Raw genomic sequence first — 19,282 nt, 5'->3', positions numbered from 1 at the left:
CTATGCACGCGTGTTAGACAAAAACAGAAAATCACGGTATCGAATTCCCTTAAAATATATTGAAGTGAAACCAGTCCCAAATTTCTCACTATGACTATATAGATTTTTATAATGTAATCGTAACATAATCGTAATGTAATGTCTCTGTTTTTTCATGTCAATAATATTTGTAATAAATTAAAATATTATTCTACATGAGTTTTCCTAGCCTGAATAAACACACCATTTCAAAATATTTGATAGTAATTTACTGATATGCTACTTTTTTGGTATTAATGTGATGAAGCCTAATATATCAACTATATAAATGTGAAGTGAAAATCTTTGTACAGGGTAAACTCTGTAACTACTTATCAGATATTATTGAATTATTTTTCTTTGAACAAAAGAGTATATCACGGAGAAGATTTTTATGAAACAAAAATTAACATCTTAATTTAAAACAAAATATAATTTTTTTGAATGATATAATCTATATATTATATAAAAATGGAGCGTGAAAAATGTACATTACCTCATCGATCGAGAACGGCTTGTTTGATTTGACTCGAATTTTTTTAAGATGTTCGCAATTCAAGGGGAATGTTTTTATGAAAGAACATTTTAGGAAAATCCACCAGAAAAGGAGGAAATCAGGATGTCAAAAATACAATAGTGGCGCCATCTATCCAGAAAAATTCAACCAAATAATAAAAAATGTAGTTTATTAATGCAGATTAAAATAATAATGGTATTTAGGTGGATTGATATTAATCCCCCTTGGCTTAAACCACGATTGAAGATAGTATAGTCACAGAATAGATGAAATTTATTGAATTTTCAACTATTCTGTGGTATAGTTGCCCAACGAATCTTGAAAAGTGCCTACCGTAATTAAGGCTCTATATAGAATATAGTATCTATAGTGCCCTACCGTAATGAATCTCCATTATCAGTATTAAACAACCGGAGACTTACGCACCACGTTTAAAGATATAATCATAGACATATTAATAAGTCTATGGATATAATGGTTGCCCGACGGGCTATGTCACAAGCGATATCACATGGCAATGGAAATCACTTTCAGAATCAGCTGTGGAACTAACTTAGTGCGCTCTCTATCCGTGATAAACCATTAATAATAAAAATATAAATATAATATAAATATATATTTTAATTTTTAATTGTGATTATTATTTTTATAATTTTAAAAATAATTAATTCATGCACATTTTTTAAGTATTTTTACATTATAATAGGTATTATGTTTTACAAAGAAAATAATGAAGTGTTGTTTATCTTTCTGCTCTTATAAAGATTTAAACCCCAGTACGTTTGGAGTACCTAAGGAAATTTCCTTGAAAGTTAAATGGGAGAAAGCTTTAGGCTTTTTATTGGCATATTTATGGCTTATTATTGTAAATTGCGAAAACGATGTACCTAATATTATTAAATTAATATAGTACAATAGTACATAAATATTCCACTGCTGTTATAGAGCGCTGCAGAATTGTTCTTATCATGTAAGTAATATTAAAGACGACTAATCAGTTATCAGTGACCAGTGTCCGTTCACCGTTGAGATTTGACTCGTCTAATATTTTGAATTTTTCATTTATTTAAGTTAAATAATTGTCTCGTACCCTAGTTCAATAGTTGATTGCAGCACCCCTTTTTTTTTCTATTAGATTATCTATGTTAATCGTACTTCTTCTTTGTTCTCATTACTCTTCATGTGGTGGGTACAAACGTCGTCTATTAAACTGCACAAGCCACAAAGTATTTGGAGGCACTCAGTGCTTTGATTTGAATAACGATAAATTGTCTTGTCCGAATATTCATTAACCGGTAAGTGTAACTCTGTAACGTTATAATACGTGCTTTTAATATTCATATACAATATATTATTTTTATTTGACATGTGTGATATTTTTAATTATTAAGGTTGTTGCTTGTTACTGTGAATTTTATTAATTTTATTTTGTTAAGGGGATTCGAACATTCGATCCCTTCTCTGTTTTCTACCAAAATTGACTTATCTTATGCTAACTGTACCGTCCAGATAGCCATTGCTCGTAAAACTTCTGAAAACATATTTGAACATTGTCGTGAAGTTATCTTGAAAACGATTTTCCACCTTTTTGAAATTGAACTCCTTAACCCATCAAAATTGAATATGGTTTTAGAAATGTTATTGGATAGATAGGTTAGTTAATATGACTGGCAAAAGATTGATTTTTGACCAAAAAAAAAACAACAAAATAATTAACATTTGTGATCATGCATTATTGACATGTACATGCACGTGTGGGAGCACTCCATTATTTATTTTATACACAGTCACAGCCATAATTATTATAACCCGTATGGTCGTTTTGTTAAATTTTTTTCTGAATTTATACCTATACATAATGTGAAGATATACGAGAGTTGCGGAATGAAAAAAAGAGTTAGAGTACCTCTGCCCTAGCAGGTTATTCATGCATTTTCCAAGATGAACATCATAAAGTAATTTTTTTCCTCAGCCGATCATTTAAGAACAAAAGCTGATAAAAAATTGATTTAAGCGAACCAATTAAGCTGACCAAACCAGACAAATATCAGTGTATCATGTTACTCTTATATGAGACAGAACGTACAGTACCACCAAAATTCTCTTTGTTTTTTATATAACCTCACTTACTCTCCCAGTTGCTTCATATATCATCTAAAAAAAATTTTCATTAACTTTTTAAACTGTAAACAATATAAAAGTCATGTTTTATATTCCTAAATGTTTATATGGTCAATAGTCAATAATTAAATATATATTAATAATTATTTTCTTATTAGTAGTTTAAAAACTGATAAAATGGCTCAAGGATCAAATACTTCAAAATTTGTGAAGACTTATGGGAAACCTAGACGTACCCAACTCTTAGGACAAAATTCACTGTGGAATGATGATTTAAATGATGATTTTGACAAATGTTTGGGCATTGAGGATGTTCCACAAACAACATTTATTTCACCTGAACCCAGTGGCTCAGTTACAATGTACAAGCCTGACAAACATAAAAAAAAATATGAAGATCAGAAGTATTCTACTGGTGGATGGTCAATGCAATTACATTCTACTTTGGATGGTCATAGAAATAATTTGAGTACAAAAAAGAGGTGAGTTATGTCTTAAATATGAAATCAAATTGTTGGCTTTGAAACTATTAAAACAATAAATTAGGGACTGTTAGACATTTTTAATTCAGTATCTATGCATAATATATCTTTGTTTCATTACAAAAAAACATATCTATGATCTATTGTATATGTTGTATACCTATTTGTTAATTTTAATATGGAAACTGACTATAGTTGGTATACCTACTTAATGTATTATATTTTTTTAAATTTTTATTGATAGTTGTGAATCTAAGATTATTATGGTGTGTGCTATGTGGATAATAAAGCCTTAAGTACCTACTTACCATGATCAACTTCAGATTAAAAACAAATTTAACCTATTCGTTGGTTGTCTAAAAATAAATACTTTTAGTTCTATGTAATAACTGATATTTAAGTAATTTATGATAATAAAAAAAATCCATGCGGAATAGTGGGTGATTTAGCTCCTAAGCACCCCCCTCCTCTCTTAATCCACCATATTATATAGTCGCATTGAAGCCAACGGTTAAATTGAATTATTTGTATGTAGATACTTATCAATAAATATAATAATTGAATTTGTGTTTCAGATTTACAGAAGACAATTTAGATAGTAATCATAAAAAGAAAAAACTATTGTTAAAAAGTGCTCGAAAGAAAAAGGAAAATTTAAATAATTCTAATAATTCAAAAGGTATGAGATAAAATATGATTGAATACAGTTGAATATAAACAATAAAATTATTTTATAAGCATTTAAAAAAGTTGATTATAATCTATAAATATAGCTTACTTGTCAGAGTAACTTGCAATTAAACACCACAAGTGACACTCAACCAACTAAATTGTTACCCATAATAGCATTGGTTTTATTATATCACTGGGCGTTCGGGAGATGTTAAGATAAAATGTATATCAGTAAGAAATTTAAAGATATAATGTATTTAGGTAGATATTTTATTTTCATTATTATATACTGGTGCATTTTGGTGTAGCATTATATGTTTAATTTTGCATTCATTACTCAAAGTTTTTTTTTAATGTTATTTGATTTTTATATAGTAAATATAGAATAATAGAAAATCTTTTACTTTTTTATTTTATAACATATTATATTTATGTAAACAAAGTTTTACAGTTATATATTTATTAATTTAAGTAATTGTTGTAACATTTTTAATATGTATAATAATTTTTTCTTATAGGAGTTACACCAATCTCGATCAAGAAATTAAAAAACAAATTTATTTTGTCTAAAGAACAATGTTCAACTCCATTACAAAAATCTATGCTATTTGCTCATGGTAACAAATTCAATAGTATGTCTTCAAAAAAAACAAAAAAAAGTAAATTAAAAAAAAATTTGTTGCATGCCGTCAATACTCTTAATTCTTCAAAACTTCCCTTGCAACTAGAACATTCACATTCAAAAAATTCTAATATTTCAAGGAAAATAAATTATGAATATAATAAACCATTTGATGAGTCTATTCAAATATCTGGTTCTCATTTCTTCCCATCCAAAAACAAATATTCAGAAAATAGTACATTTAACAACCAGCTTTTTAACAGCCCTAATAGACAATGTAGAGTTAAAAAAAAAAATATTCCCCGCTCAAAAGAAAAAAACTCAAATTGGTATCAAAAAGTTATGAATATTTTTTGTGATGAAGAATCTATTAATGAAGAAAAATTGAAAAATCAAGATTTTATGACTTCAGAAGAACACATAAACATGTGTAATTTTGAACCAGTTTTAACTTCTGAAATTAAACAATTGGAGCCATTAGAACAGCAGAAGCAATCATTTCCATTATCCAATTTAAATAACATATCATTTCAATCTTTACAACATTTCAATATAAGTTCACCAGGAAAGGATAATCATAGTCTGTCATCTGTAGATCATTCTAAATCAAACAGAGAAAATAGCATCATAACTATTGGCAGTATCAAAGAAGAAACTAATGAGGAGTCTCAACCAAGTCAACCATGTATACATTTCAATATAAGTTCATCAGGAAAGGATAATCATAGTCTGTTGTCTTTAGATCATTCTAAATCAAACAGAGAAAATAGCATCATAACTATTGGCAATATAAAAGAAGGATCTATCGAGGAGTCTCAACCAAGTCAACCACGTATACATTTCAATATAAGTTCATCAGGAAAGGATAATCATAGTCTGTTGTCTTTAGATCGTTCTAAATCAAATAGAGAAAATAGCATCATAACTATTGGCAATATAAAAGAAGGATCTATCGAGGAGTCTCAACCACGTCAACTATGTATATTATACAATAAATATCTGTCTGATGAACAATTTGATTCTTATACACCCGATTCTGAATCTCAGATTATATTAGATGTTACAACCAAGTTTTCTGATATTATAATTGATGATAAAATTGAGCAGTGTGATAAATCTATTGAAGAGGAAAGTTTATTTGGCAAATTTGATCATACATTAGATATCTCTCTCGACACTTCAAACCACAAATGTGACATTATTTCAAATAATTCTTATATTTTACAAAGTTCATCTAGTTTAGAACAAGATACTGTTATTTATAAACAAAACTGTACAATAGATGTGTTACATACAAAAGAGAATGCTGATTATAATAATCAATTATTAAATGACAAAAGTTTTGAGTTGAAAACTCATAAAACTACAAACAAATGTGAAGAAAATACCAGCACTAAAAATCAGATAAATATTTCTATTAGTGAAAATGACACAAATGACATATTAGAAACCAATGAGTCTGTATTTGTGCCGCGGCGAAAGAGATATGCTGCTCGGTTTCAAAACTTGGAAGTTATTGAAGAGTTTAGTCAGTTAGATACCATTTTGACAGAGGAAAACACAACAGTTTTTCATTTAGAACCGGGCAAAAAGTGGCGTCGTTCTATTTCAATTGTTCGGGGTTGTATGGACAGAAATATGAACGAGTCTATAAATTTCACCAAAGGACGAAAATGGGCTTATACAGTTGATGACATATTACGACGGCAATCTATAAGTAATTTTCATACAATTAAATTGTATTTCAATGCTGTATATTTTAATATTTTTTATTGTTTGCAGATACTAGTATTTATCAAAATTTAGATCAAAGAAGTATTTCAAAAAATTCAATGTGCAGTTCCAGCCAAAACTTGCAGATAACTTCTACTGGTAATTAAAATGTTTATTTTGTTATATTCATCTTAGTTTAATTTATAAATTATACTTCAATTTGCCTAAGAAGATATTCTTTTTATAAGCACATTCCAATGAAGTTTTCCTACACTTTATAAGTTAAATCTGTAAACCATTAGAAAAATAGAACATTTTAATTATTTAATTATTTAATTAAATATTTATTATTTATAAAAGTAAGAGTATAATTTGAAGAGTTGTAACCACAATAATCACTTGCTTTCATAACTTCAAAATAATAAAAAAAATGTTAAAACTATGTGATGTAAGTTTATTAAATATAAATTTGTGTAGATCTTGAAAACCAAAAAGCCAAAAGTTATATTTTTGAAGCATGTCATCAAAAAGAATTAATATCTTTTGAATCATGGTTAAGCCCAAAGTAAGTATAATGTTTGTTTGTCTTATTGTCTATTATTGTAGAATTTTTATTTTAAGGTATACAAATAAATGGAAAAAGGTTGGAGAAGGTGTATATGGTGAAGTATTTAGTTATTCAAGTGGAAATCGATGTACTATTGTCAAAATCATTCCTATAGAAGGTCAAGTGAATATTAATAGTGAGCAACAGAAGAAAATGTTTGAAGTTTACAGTGAAATTGTAATAGCTACAGAGTTGAATAAGTTGTGGAACAAAAGTAATTTGAATCAAACAAGTTCATTTTGTAAACTTAAACGTGTTTCCTGTGTTCAAGGAAAATATCCTAGTATTTTGATTAACTTCTGGCAACAATATGACAAGGATAAAGGTAAAATTAATTTAAGGTTTATGATGTTAATATTTATATTATATTTTATTTTCAACGCCTGACGCCAATTTTACAGTGAAAAAATTAGTAAAATATAGATAACAATTGTATTAAAATACATTACAAGACATTCACAGTAGGTACTTAGATTAAATAAAGAGTAGTATAATTTAATATAATATTATTGTTTTTGGTGACATAACTAGCTATCATTTTTGGGGGGTAGCAAATATTTTAAGACCAAATGGAACCCATCCATCAATTAATCAATAGTAGACTATATAAAAAAAATGTTTGCCATTTTCTATACCCAATATTCATTTTACCATTATAGGTATACCTTATAAATATAAAAATAAATTTGTCACACAACATATTACTTAAAATAAAGACAACTTATTTAAATGTGCTTATTGAAATTATTTTTAAGTTCCTAAATAATGTATGAATATCATGTTATAAATTAGGTTCTGATAACGATAATCCTGACATATTGCCAAAGGATCAAATGTTTATGATTTTGGAAATGGAAAATGGTGGGATTGATGTAGAAAGTTTTGTATTTAACTCGGCGGATCAATCATTATTTGCATTTTTACAGGTATGTTATAACAAACATGTTATTTTTCATTAACGTCTATTTAAATCAACAAAATATACTTATATATTAATAACAAAAAAATATTATTATTCCATCATTTAAAATTGTATTTAATTACATTTAAAACTTATTTATTCATAAACAACTAAAAATATTTATGATTTTTGTGGTAACCATAATAATAATAATAATAGTAATAGTATGTATTGTAATATAAATAGTATTTTAATTAAATAAATCCCATAAGGTTGGCAAGCAGTGAGTTATAATTATATATATTATGAACTAGCTGAATTACTCGGTGTTGCCCAGAAAAAAAATTGTGATTGTTTAACTCTTTTTGGGTATAACACATGACTGTGGAAGCAATGTCTTTTAGTATCAACATATAATATTTTATCTTTTAGAAAACTGGATCAAAATGGTACTTTGAAGAGGTCATTTTTCAATTTTCTCAAAAGTTATTTAATGCCATGGGAAAAACCACTGATAAATTACAAAAAATCCGCTAAAAACGGGATTTTAATTTCAAACGCTTTGTTTATCATCATAGAAACGAATAAAAAATAATATTATAATATTAAGAGGATACCACACCCGCATGTGTTGTCTCCGTCTTACAAATGTGCATCATAGCAAAAACAGTTTTGGGCTGGACAACTTTTTTTTTTCTGTGTTTGTAGTAGTGGCTACAAAATTTCTGAACATATAGGATGGAAAATTATCTATGCAGCAGCGTGCCCATATTTTAGATTACATAAATACAATAAAAGTTATTTGCTTCTAAACATTTGGTTTTTTTTGTTTTTTTCTTATAAAAAATGATTGGATAGTGCTATTAAAGAAAAGTGCACGCTGTTGTACAGATAAATTTCTTCTTAAAGTTTTGTGAAAATTTGGTAGTTCTACAACAAATATGGTGCGAGAAAAGTTGTCCCGCTCAAAACAGTTTTTACTATGTTGTACATTTGTAAGACGGCGACAACACAAGCTATAATAAATAATAACAATATAAAAGATCCAGACTGACAAACCATCTCCGTTCAAAATCGTTTTTATTATACAATGATATTATATCTTTGAATTCAAGTTTAATACAATCCATTATACATTGACCGACTTTTAACCTACTGTACAGCAGAGTGACATCCACTTACCAGCTTTTTTATATATATAGATAAAATATAATAATTAATCTTGTATTATATCCAATTTGTGATCTACTGATTTATTTAAACTTATATAGGTAAGTGTATTGTTTTCCAGATTGTTTTTGGGTTAGCTGTAGCTGAGGAAGAATACAAGTTCGAACACCGTGATTTACATATTGGTAACATTTTAATAAAAAAATGTTCAAACAAGAAAATAGCATATGAATTGGAGGGTCAACATTTCAATGTACCATCACGGGGAATTAAGGTATACATTGTATAGGTCAACCTTTTGAGGTCCACGCCCCCTTTCAAACTATTTTATGAGTTCACGCCTCCCCCTCACTACTATAAGATTGATGTATGCATAATATTTATATGTAAACTATACTTTAATGTAGGTTATTGGATTAATATGAATACAACTTCAATGAAAAAAAATTATAATTTAAAATTAAAATTAACTATTATTAAATATACAATTAAAATTTTTTTTCAACATTTTCACGCCCCCCCTGAAATTTTGTCACGCCTCCCTAGGGGGGCGTGCCCACCAGGTTGAGAACCACTGCTATACAACATTAAATAATAAATAACTAGTTATTGCATAAAAAAAATGACAGTCACTGCGTTGCCACCTGGAATACATCTACAACTAAAGATATTTTTTGGGGAGAATACAATTTGATAAAAAGTTTTACTTATGATAAAAATATTCATTGTTGAGAAAAAGTAAATTATACAGATGTGGCTCACGCATGGACAACGATGTTTCTTTGGAGTTACAGTATGGTAGCCTGTAGGCTATCAAATTAAGTGCTTGAAATGGAAAATTGTATGAACCGGAACGCTTATAAAATTAATATGCCTTATGCAAATATGACTATAGTAATATTAATTTTAAATTTATATTTACAATAAAATATGAATACATATTGTATAACTAATAGTGTATAATAATTTCCTCAATGCTTGGAATTTTTTGTCACTTTTTTTTTCACGTTTGTGACTTACAGTTAATTAAAGCGTAGGTACTTGCATTTCGATCCATAACATTATTATTGCGAATTGACGAAGAAATAAAACGACACTTGTGATTGTGTGAAGCCTATTGGACCTCTATTAAATTATTTGTCAAAAAGAATTTTGATCATTTTTTATCGCCTCGATTGTGATACTGTCAGAAACGTCCTACTGAGTGGACATATCAAATATTTTTTTTTTATTTTTTTTATTTACTTAATATATTTACAATCCGGAACTCTTAAATTCTAATTTTAGCTAACCAGAATGCTGTTCTGGTAAATTTCGAGCACTAATCAAATTGGTATTAGTATGAGGTGATTACAGTTTATTATATTATTGAGTGCCTGTGAATTTGTTTTTGAGAGTCATATAATTTTTTAGGTTTCTTATTGTTGTTGGTTATTAGCATTTGTTTTCAAAATTAAAGTGTGACCTACAATAAATGATCTATAATCAATAAGCTCTCAGAGATCTCTTTCTCAGGGAATCCATAAATATTTACAGCAATTAATATATTCTAAAAAATTGTTTGTACAAACTTTTTTTTTGCTGATACAAAAACCATAACAATAAATATTAATATTATTTAAATAAATGAAATAATGAGAAAGAATTCTTAGGGTCCATCCAATGTATTAGACTAAAATTGAATGAATACTAGTATCTGCAAACAACCAAACATATAAGAATTTACAGCATTGAAATCCCAAATTAATTGTATGAACATTACTTTTAGATTACTGTTGTAATACATCATCAACTGTCTAAGCCCATTTTCGGCCTTTGGTGAAAATGTATAGATTGGTTCATATTTCTATCTATAAAACTCCAAACGTTTTAAATAGAATGGTGCCATTTTTTTTCTGTTCTATTCTAAATTAAATTTATAAATTGTATAACCTACTACTCTTAATACTCTTATATAAAACCCCTGATTATTAATAAAATAAACTTTTCATTTATTTGACAGATAACAATAATTGATTACACCTTAAGTAGAATGACATATAATTCCAATCATATATATAATGACCTCTCTAAAGATACAGAATTATTTACTTCAGTTGGTGACTATCAATTTGATATTTATCGTATGATGAGAAAAGAAACTAAGTAAGCATTATGTTTGTATATTATTATCTTAAATAATTAAATGTTTAAATTATGTTACTGTAGTGATCAATGGGAATTGTTCAAACCAGCCACAAATATATACTGGCTACATTATGTATTGGATAAAATGCTTATGTCAGTGCATTATAAAAAAACTAACACAATTCTACATAGTAATGGCCTTTCAAATCTGGAACGGTTGAAAAATGTAATATTATCCTTTAATAGTGCAAAAGGTTTTGCCGAAAGTGAATTAATATTGGATTTAATAGGGTAATAACAATTTTTTTTTAATAAACTATTTTTTTTTTTTTTTTATTCAAGTAATATTCTTAATTTGTTTTAATGATTATGAATGTTTTTGTATATTGGTAATAAGTGGTGACAAATTTGAATGTATATTTTTTTTTTTACTATGTTGTTTTTGCTTAATTTACATTGTCGTGTAATCGTGTTGTGCCATTCATTGCCATAATATGAACATCAATTGTATTATTATCTTCAAGTCAATAATATGTGTCCTGTTATTAGATTACTTCTTAATTTTTTTTTTTTTTTTAGTTATGTCACTGTACTATACAATGTTATAATAAGGGGATTGCAAACAGACAATTTTATTATTTCAACCAAAATGTATCAGTCTTTTGTCAACCATACTGATAGACCTGATAATGCTATAAGACTTCTGGAAACTGATTTAAATTTGTTACTATGTCTACTTAAGATCAATTAGGCCACTTTTTTAAAATCTTGTTCCTAAACTCCTATACATTTTTTTGAATATTTAAATTTAAAGAAATTTTAAATCTCGATCCTTCGAAAATTAAATTAAATTTCTTAAAATATGGCCTGATTGATCTCAAGTAGACTTATTAACAAATTCAAATCAGTTTTCAGAAAACTTATCTCGTTTTCAAGTTCATCAGTAGGATGGAAAAAATATACATGTAAATGAGCATAAATTGTTTCCTGTTCATGATCGCAATGCCATGGCGGTGACATATATGTGTGTGTAAGAGGGCGTTCCACCATTTAATTTACACACATGCACACACACTAATGATCACTTACTACTCACACATTTACAAAACCTGCATGCCTAAAATTTGAAAATTGCCTATTTTAAACTCCTTAAAAACTGTCTGTTTGCAATGCCCTTAATTATATCTATTAATTTAAAGGAATAAAATTGCCACAATTATGGTAATTAAATGTTAATTAAGATTTGAGTTTTAGCTATAATGTTATTATTATCTATTCATTCATATATTCTTATTCGTTAAAATCAATTATCATTGGTAATCATTGGTATTATAGAAAATTATCTATTTTTAAATTATTATGTAATACCTATTATAATGATTTTAAACAGAATAGTTTTTGGTTTAATTGTTTTGATTATTGTATGGTATTGAAAAATTAAATTCTTGCGCAATATAATGTATAACACTGGGTAATTAATAATTATTAATTTATTAGTTTTTAAAATGTACTAAAATATAAAACTAAATAGGTCCTGGTATAGTGGTATTAAAATGTGTAGCTTTATAATTTTTAGGGTTCCGTACAGTAAAACGGGGCCCTATTATTAAGGCTCCGCTGTCTATCCGTCTGTCTGTCACCAGGCTGTACCTCATGAACCATGAAAGTTAGAAAGTTGAAACTTTCACAGATTATGTATTTCTAGTGCCGCTATAACAAATACTAAAAATCCTAGAATATATAATATAAGCAGTATTGCCAACATGTTTATAGCTAATGATGGTACGGAACCCTTCGTGCGTAAGTCCGACTCGCACTAGGCCGGTTTTTATATTTAATAAGTAAATAACATGTTTTAAAATATCCATGTCTTGGATATAAAAAAAACTTATTTAGTGTACCTACATAATATTTATTGTAAATATAAGTTTAAAATGAAAAAAAATCTTACTTATTATTTATAATTTCATTTTATTGATAATATAATTTAAAAGTGCCCAAATATTTTTTTTTTCAGATACAAGAAGCCATGAACAAAATCAATTGACTTGTTATTTAATATTTATACATGTTATTATTCAAATCATTTATTTAATGTTTGACAGGTAAAGCTTATCTGTTTGAGCTATCATAAAATTTTATTATAATAATTTATTTGTGTTAATGATCATATTATCTGCTAACTTACTCTACTGTCTGATTAATTATTGGTTGTTTTATTTTTTAATTAATTGTGTATGATCTCATTATATTTTTAACTAGATTCCACTAAAGTAAATAAAGATTTTTTATATTTTACATTGTTTTTGTCTGGAATGTATTGATTTTACAATGGGTTTTTTTCTTTGTGTGTACACAATAAGTATTTGAATCAATGCTTTGTGTTCATCTTCAGTACCTATATTTTTTGAGTGAATCGAGTTAAGCCAGATTCACAGCTGCGTCGTGTCGATCAAATTGTATTGTGATTGGATATTATTTTTTTGGTATCATGTAATAACCAAGTTGCAACCGAGTATACCAAGAATTGAATGCTGCTCAACTTTTAAACCATATTGGTTACCAGTCGTAACCATATAATAACCAAGCTCTCGCACAACATGACACGCGACGTAGCTGTGAATGCGCCTTTAGTATTTGTAAGATGTAAAATTGAAATATACCAAAATAAATAAATAAAAATATTTAAGCTTAATACATTTTAGACCACTTAGGTGTAGTATCTAAGTTTTGTTCAGTATTATTTGTTTCATCTTCTAGGGTGGTGTGCAATACCCTTTTTGTTCAAAAATGTTACTTTTATCTAATTACCCAGTTAAGCCTATTACAGAGGAAAAACATGTACCTTAAATGTGTAGGCCGTGATAATAAATTAAAAACACTCTAACACTCTGAACTTCTACACAGAGTTTTGAAATAAATTATTATTTATAGGTATTTTATGATGTCTATGAAAGCTCCTTAAAAGCGGAAGGACATTGGACGCCTTTTTATTTTCATAATTTTTTTTGTTTATCCAACAAAATTCAAAAAGAACTGTATTGCTAATCAAATTATTATTTATAACTCATTTAAAATTTAATTTTAAATAGGATTACAATTTTGAAATTAAAGGAATGTGTATAACATTTTTTGCAAGCAATGGAGTCACAAAAATTAAATTTCATTGACAATAACGTAGTTGTTGTCGCCATAACACAAAGTTATAACATACCAAAATAGTACCATCTTAGATTTCAGAGTTACCACTTACCGCCAATAGTAAGTATACCTTCCCTCCCTCAAACTCATAATTTGGTGGATTTCCCTTTCCGCCATATGAAAAAACATGCAGGATAATACTTGAATAGTATTTAATGTTGTATAATATAGATATTAAAGGGGTGGATAAATTAATAATTATTGATTAGACAAATTAATAGATTTTAAAAACTGTATATAAATTATTAGATTAAATATACAAATTTTCAATTTTTTTCGCTTTGTGTAATGTGTAGGTATGTTAAAATACTTGTTTACGAGTAAAAAGTAAAAATAATTTAACTCAAGGATGCTCATTATAGTTGCAACATGTTCTTTCCACAAGTAATAAATATTCAAACAAGTTATAGTTACTTTATTTTTACAAGCGTACCCTATATAAGTTCAAACTTAAAAAAATTTGTCAAATTTTTTTTCTTCGTAAATACGTAGGTATGTAACTTAGTTATTTTTTCGTGATCCCCATAACGATAAAATACTGTATGAAATAACAGCTTTTACAGCAAAAGAGTCATCTCAAAGATTTTATTAGCCATTGAACCTTTTGCTTGTCTATTAAATAAACGACTTTCTGGACTAGTTAATGTGCGTTCCACGTGAGATGAAGCAGGAATTTTTGTATTATATTGGATAAAAACATTTTTTTTTTTAATTAGCAGCAAAGACGCGGTGTTTAAATATTGGTGTTTGAAAAATAGTAATATCTATCCTAATATATATTAATTTGGAAATTCTTATTTTCAATGTTTAGATTTATTTAATCTATAAAAGTAACCTTCAGAATCATTGCGATTTATTACTTATTACTATATACCTATGCATAAGTATTAAGAGGATGCTACCCATGCATCTGTTGTCTCCGTCTTACTCATACGATATGGCAAATGTTCGTTCACTAGTTTCAATAGTGTGCTGTTAGTTTTGGTGTTAGAATGATTTGACTTGATATTCATTTTTTAGATAATAATATTAGGTATCTTAAGCGTTGACTTTTATTCGATATTTTAATTTTCAAGCGAGATAAGTATGAGCATTTTTAATTATTGACGTACCCGTATCTTGCTTGAAAATGAAAATTTCGGAAAATCAGCAACGCATATGCACAGATAATGTTCTTACCTAAAAGTTTTATAATAGGTTTTCACTCTAGTATCAAAACTAACAGCACACTATTGAAACTAGTGAACGACAATTTGCTATGTCGTGCGTGTATAAGACGGAGACAACAAATGCATGGGTAGCGTCCTCTTAAGTAGAGTGGTAGCGAATGGCCGTGGTAGTATTTGTTTCTGTTAGCTGAGATATATATATTTCAAAAATGTTTGTTTGAATAACGTATAATATGTCAGCTATGGCCTATGGGAATAAACCCGAATGAAAAACGAATATTTGAATAGGTAGTACAATATTATATTTTAATTTTCAGATTATGATTTTGAGAATATATTTAAATATCGCGGTGGATAAAAAGTTTCGATTCTATAAGATTGCCAAAAAAATGGAACACGCCGTCAATTTATTGTCATATTATGTCAAGTTGTACCTAGGTAGGTACCTATTTCATATTTGATATTTCATAATATTCCTTTACCCATGTCTCATAATAGCATATTATAGAATATGATGGTAATACACTAATGACTAATACGCTCCCGCAATACCTATAATAAGCCATAAAGTGGAACTAATTGCAATTATTATTGTGGTTAAAAAACACTAAAACAGGTAGTGCAGCCGCCGGGATTTTGGTGTTCGACTAGGTGTATCACGACGGCTAGGGAAACTAAATAGATAGGTATTACGGCGGCGGACCAAATTTTATCTAGGTATTATTCGTTTTAAGCTAGATATATTACTAATGATAAACCGGTCAACTGCTGTTACTTAAACTAATCAAAGAACGATATTTTTTTTTTATTATAGATTGTCCGGTTTTGTGTTTCGAAGTCTCTATAACTGTGTACGGAAGTTATGATGACGTACTGTACTGCTGTGTGTTAGTCATAACAATATAATAGGAGAAAATCTTTAAGATAATACGCTTCAAAAACCTATACCTGGACATTCGCTAACAACTTAAATAGGATCATCAACTGCATTGCGTATAGTTATTACTTACTATATCCCCCCTCTACATTATATTAACAGGTAGTATAAGCACCTAATTTAAATCTCTTAAATTTCTGTTTATTTTCGTGACATAACAATATTATGTTTTAGATTTGCGTATAAAAAGTGAAATATCCTTTTTTGTCTCGTTTTAAATTATTCATACGTACCCACTGCCTACTTTCATTTTCTATATAATATTATTTTTATGTAAGTACCTACCTACTATATAATATAATTATTAATATGTATGATATTACAAAAATATAGTTTTTAATAACATTCATAATATTATTATTTAGTAAAGAGTATACATATAGTAGACAGTATAGGTAGTACATTTTAAAAAAACTGTGTGTGATTATATCATATTATATAGGTGAGACGTAACCAAAGGTTTTTTTGTACGATTTATGTACAATAGTTATAATATGGTTGTACGAAAGTTAAAAGGTACCTACCAGCTACTAACAACTGTTTCTACTCTTGAATAAGATGATTGTTTCTACTAACGAATTTAACAGTTTGAAGGACGTCGACAATCGATAAAAGGACGTCACGGTGAATTTTGAACAATGATAAGCGGTGCTAAAATTTCGAATTTAACGGAAAGGCGAATTCCGTTGTTGTTGTATAGGAATTACAGCTCACCCTGTCATCGCCAACACGCGAAACAACCCCCAACTGACGCACTGGTGTACCGAAATTGCATATCCGAAACGCCGACTTTGGAATTATAAATGAATTAATACATTTTATTATACTGTCGTTAATACTTATTACTAGGGCTGACGTTGTACGCATTTTTATATGTTTATTGGTTGGTAAAAAAAAAAATAGCTAGTTTATACCAATAGATGTTTGCTGACTTAACGCAACTGTATACAAAATTTTATTTTGCATATTTTGGATATTCGCATATTTAAAGCTTTAGGATTACATAACATTTTAAGAAGTTTTCAACACAATGAATCGAGAATCACAAGATAATTGTTCAAGATTTATGAGTATCAGCATTCAGCAGGCTGTAAAGTAGTATAAACCGAACATTTATTGTTTGGTTTTCAGTTGAAGATAAATATCTTGCAGTACAATATAATATACAATATAAATAATAGTTTAATTTAAAATTATATATTAGAATTTATTTTATACGTAATATGGTATATTGCGTAAGTATATCTAAGATGTGCGACGTTAGCCGTCTAAAGAATACGTCTCGTTTTTCGATAACACCTACGATCGCTGTATAAGGCAGAGAGGAATCATAAAAATAAAAATAAAGCGCCGAAATTAGGCAATGTAGTATAGTATATTATTATACAGTGTTATTATTATGTATTTTTCGTTGATCACGTGCCACGTCATGGAGTTTATCGTGGTGCACATACAACGTTTAATTATTATAAAATATTATAATATTGCCTGTTATAATATTATGTATTATATATTTTGTATTGTATGTTTTATGTTGCATTATAATGCGTGCGAGACTGTTATTATTACAATAATTAATCGCATGCGTTAAAAGTATACTACTAAACATGGTTGCGTAAACGATTTATAATACCGTTAACGAGCATGATGTTGATGATGTTACGATGAAGAAAAGAAAATACGGAGAGAGAAATTTAAACCACTTTCACTGAAGTTTAATATTATGTTTATCATATTAATATAGCAAGCCACACGGGAACCGGAAGGAGTAGGAAATATACTTTTTACTATTCCTGCACACCGGTCCAGTGCGATCTTCTGTCCACATCAGAAACCATGCAGATCTCAAGTATATTATCGGTGAGCTGGATATTTATAATAAATTATATATTATTATTATTGATAATTATATTATTGACTAAATATCATATTATGATAGAATTTTTAAAGTTTGATAATGTTGTATTTCGTTTTATTTTTGTAAATTTCTTAATTTTTCAAAATAAATTAAATTCTTTGAAAAAAAAAGTCTGAAATATTTAAAAAAAAACTGTTTTTACCTTATAATAAAATATCTACTGGAATAATAAATTAATTGTTGATGATTTAAGTCTTTATAGGGTTATTGTTTTTTTAAACAATACAAAACGAGCTTTTATTTTGTTTTTGTATGATTATTTTATGCAAATTCGTTGTAGTTCGATGGAAAATCTAATTTAATGGAAATATTTTATGTGTATACAAATATGCAATTACGATTTTAAAAATTTCGTTTTGCTGTATAGATTCTATGTAGATTATTTATATACTAGCTGATCCTGTGCACTTCGTTGCCCGTTAAATGCACCAACTCTATATGACTCAATCTTTGTTCAATTCGTTATTTAATATTCGGTGTTTGGTGTTCAAAATTTATCTTAACTTTTCCGTTGCCTAGAATAAAAATTCTGTTTGCAGCAGTATATTATTATATTACCCCGTGTTCTTTGTACGTAAGTGTATGATTTAACTCTAAAGTATCAAATTTATACTACATTTGTCGTATTCCAAAATCCTAACCGTACTAATATCAGATGAATAAAAAAAAAACAAACATTTATCAATTTTTAAATTAGCCTGACTTCTTCTCAAAGGTTTAATCTACAAACTACTATACTTGCAAACAATTCTAATTTACTAAATAGAAAACAAAATAACGCTTCCGTGATTGATTATTTGGTTTTTTTTTTGCTAAACTAAATAATTATAATAATTGTATAATTGTATAATTGTATAATTGCTATATTAGTGTAGAGTTTCATTAAAATCTATTCAGTAGTTTTTACGTGAAAGAGTAACAAACATACTTACAAACTTTCGCGTTTATAATATTAGAAGGATTTTTAGTTTTTCTATACTACACAAGGTTTTGAAAATATAAACTAGTATAATACTAGCTCCTATTGTATTTTTGAGATTTTGATGTTTTTTTATATAATACCCAGACAGCATTTTGTAATGATAATATTATAATAGTATTATAATA

At 27.7% G+C, this 19,282-nt stretch overlaps 1 protein-coding gene and 1 long non-coding RNA gene across 4 annotated transcripts; both read left to right on the top strand.

Moving 5' to 3' along the window:
* Positions 1-1,425: 1,425 nt before the first annotated feature.
* On the top strand, positions 1,426-13,248 carry LOC100166558. 3 transcript variants are annotated; one of them, XM_016809452.2, is made up of 12 exons: positions 1,426-1,830; positions 2,818-3,138; positions 3,714-3,817; positions 4,329-6,149; positions 6,215-6,304; positions 6,623-6,710; positions 6,767-7,077; positions 7,545-7,678; positions 8,945-9,097; positions 10,826-10,968; positions 11,032-11,241; positions 12,968-13,248. In XM_016809452.2, the coding sequence occupies exons 2-12, from the start codon at positions 2,834-2,836 to the stop codon at positions 12,981-12,983; spliced, it is 3,375 nt and encodes a 1,124-aa protein (XP_016664941.1). In that variant the 5' UTR covers positions 1,426-1,830; positions 2,818-2,833; the 3' UTR covers positions 12,984-13,248. The 3 variants fall into 3 exon arrangements, with proteins under 3 accessions (XP_016664941.1, XP_016664940.1, XP_029347730.1); XM_016809451.2 differs by having other exon boundaries at positions 2,815-3,138; XM_029491870.1 differs by lacking the exons at positions 1,426-1,830; positions 2,818-3,138; positions 3,714-3,817 and adding an exon at positions 3,879-4,041.
* Positions 13,249-15,488: 2,240 nt separating this feature from the next.
* LOC115034571 lies at positions 15,489-16,541 on the top strand. Its single transcript, XR_003839918.1, has 3 exons — positions 15,489-15,758; positions 16,135-16,359; positions 16,432-16,541. It is a non-coding gene; the product is annotated as an uncharacterized LOC115034571 (long non-coding RNA).
* The last annotated feature ends 2,741 nt before the right edge of the window (positions 16,542-19,282 follow it).

The sequence above is a fragment of the Acyrthosiphon pisum genome, unplaced genomic scaffold (genome assembly GCF_005508785.2).
Source record: "Acyrthosiphon pisum isolate AL4f unplaced genomic scaffold, pea_aphid_22Mar2018_4r6ur Scaffold_12855;HRSCAF=13488, whole genome shotgun sequence".
NCBI lineage: Eukaryota > Metazoa > Arthropoda > Insecta > Hemiptera > Aphididae > Acyrthosiphon > Acyrthosiphon pisum.
Note: the sequence above shows the minus strand (reverse complement) of the source record. Positions and strands in the feature narration are given on the sequence as shown.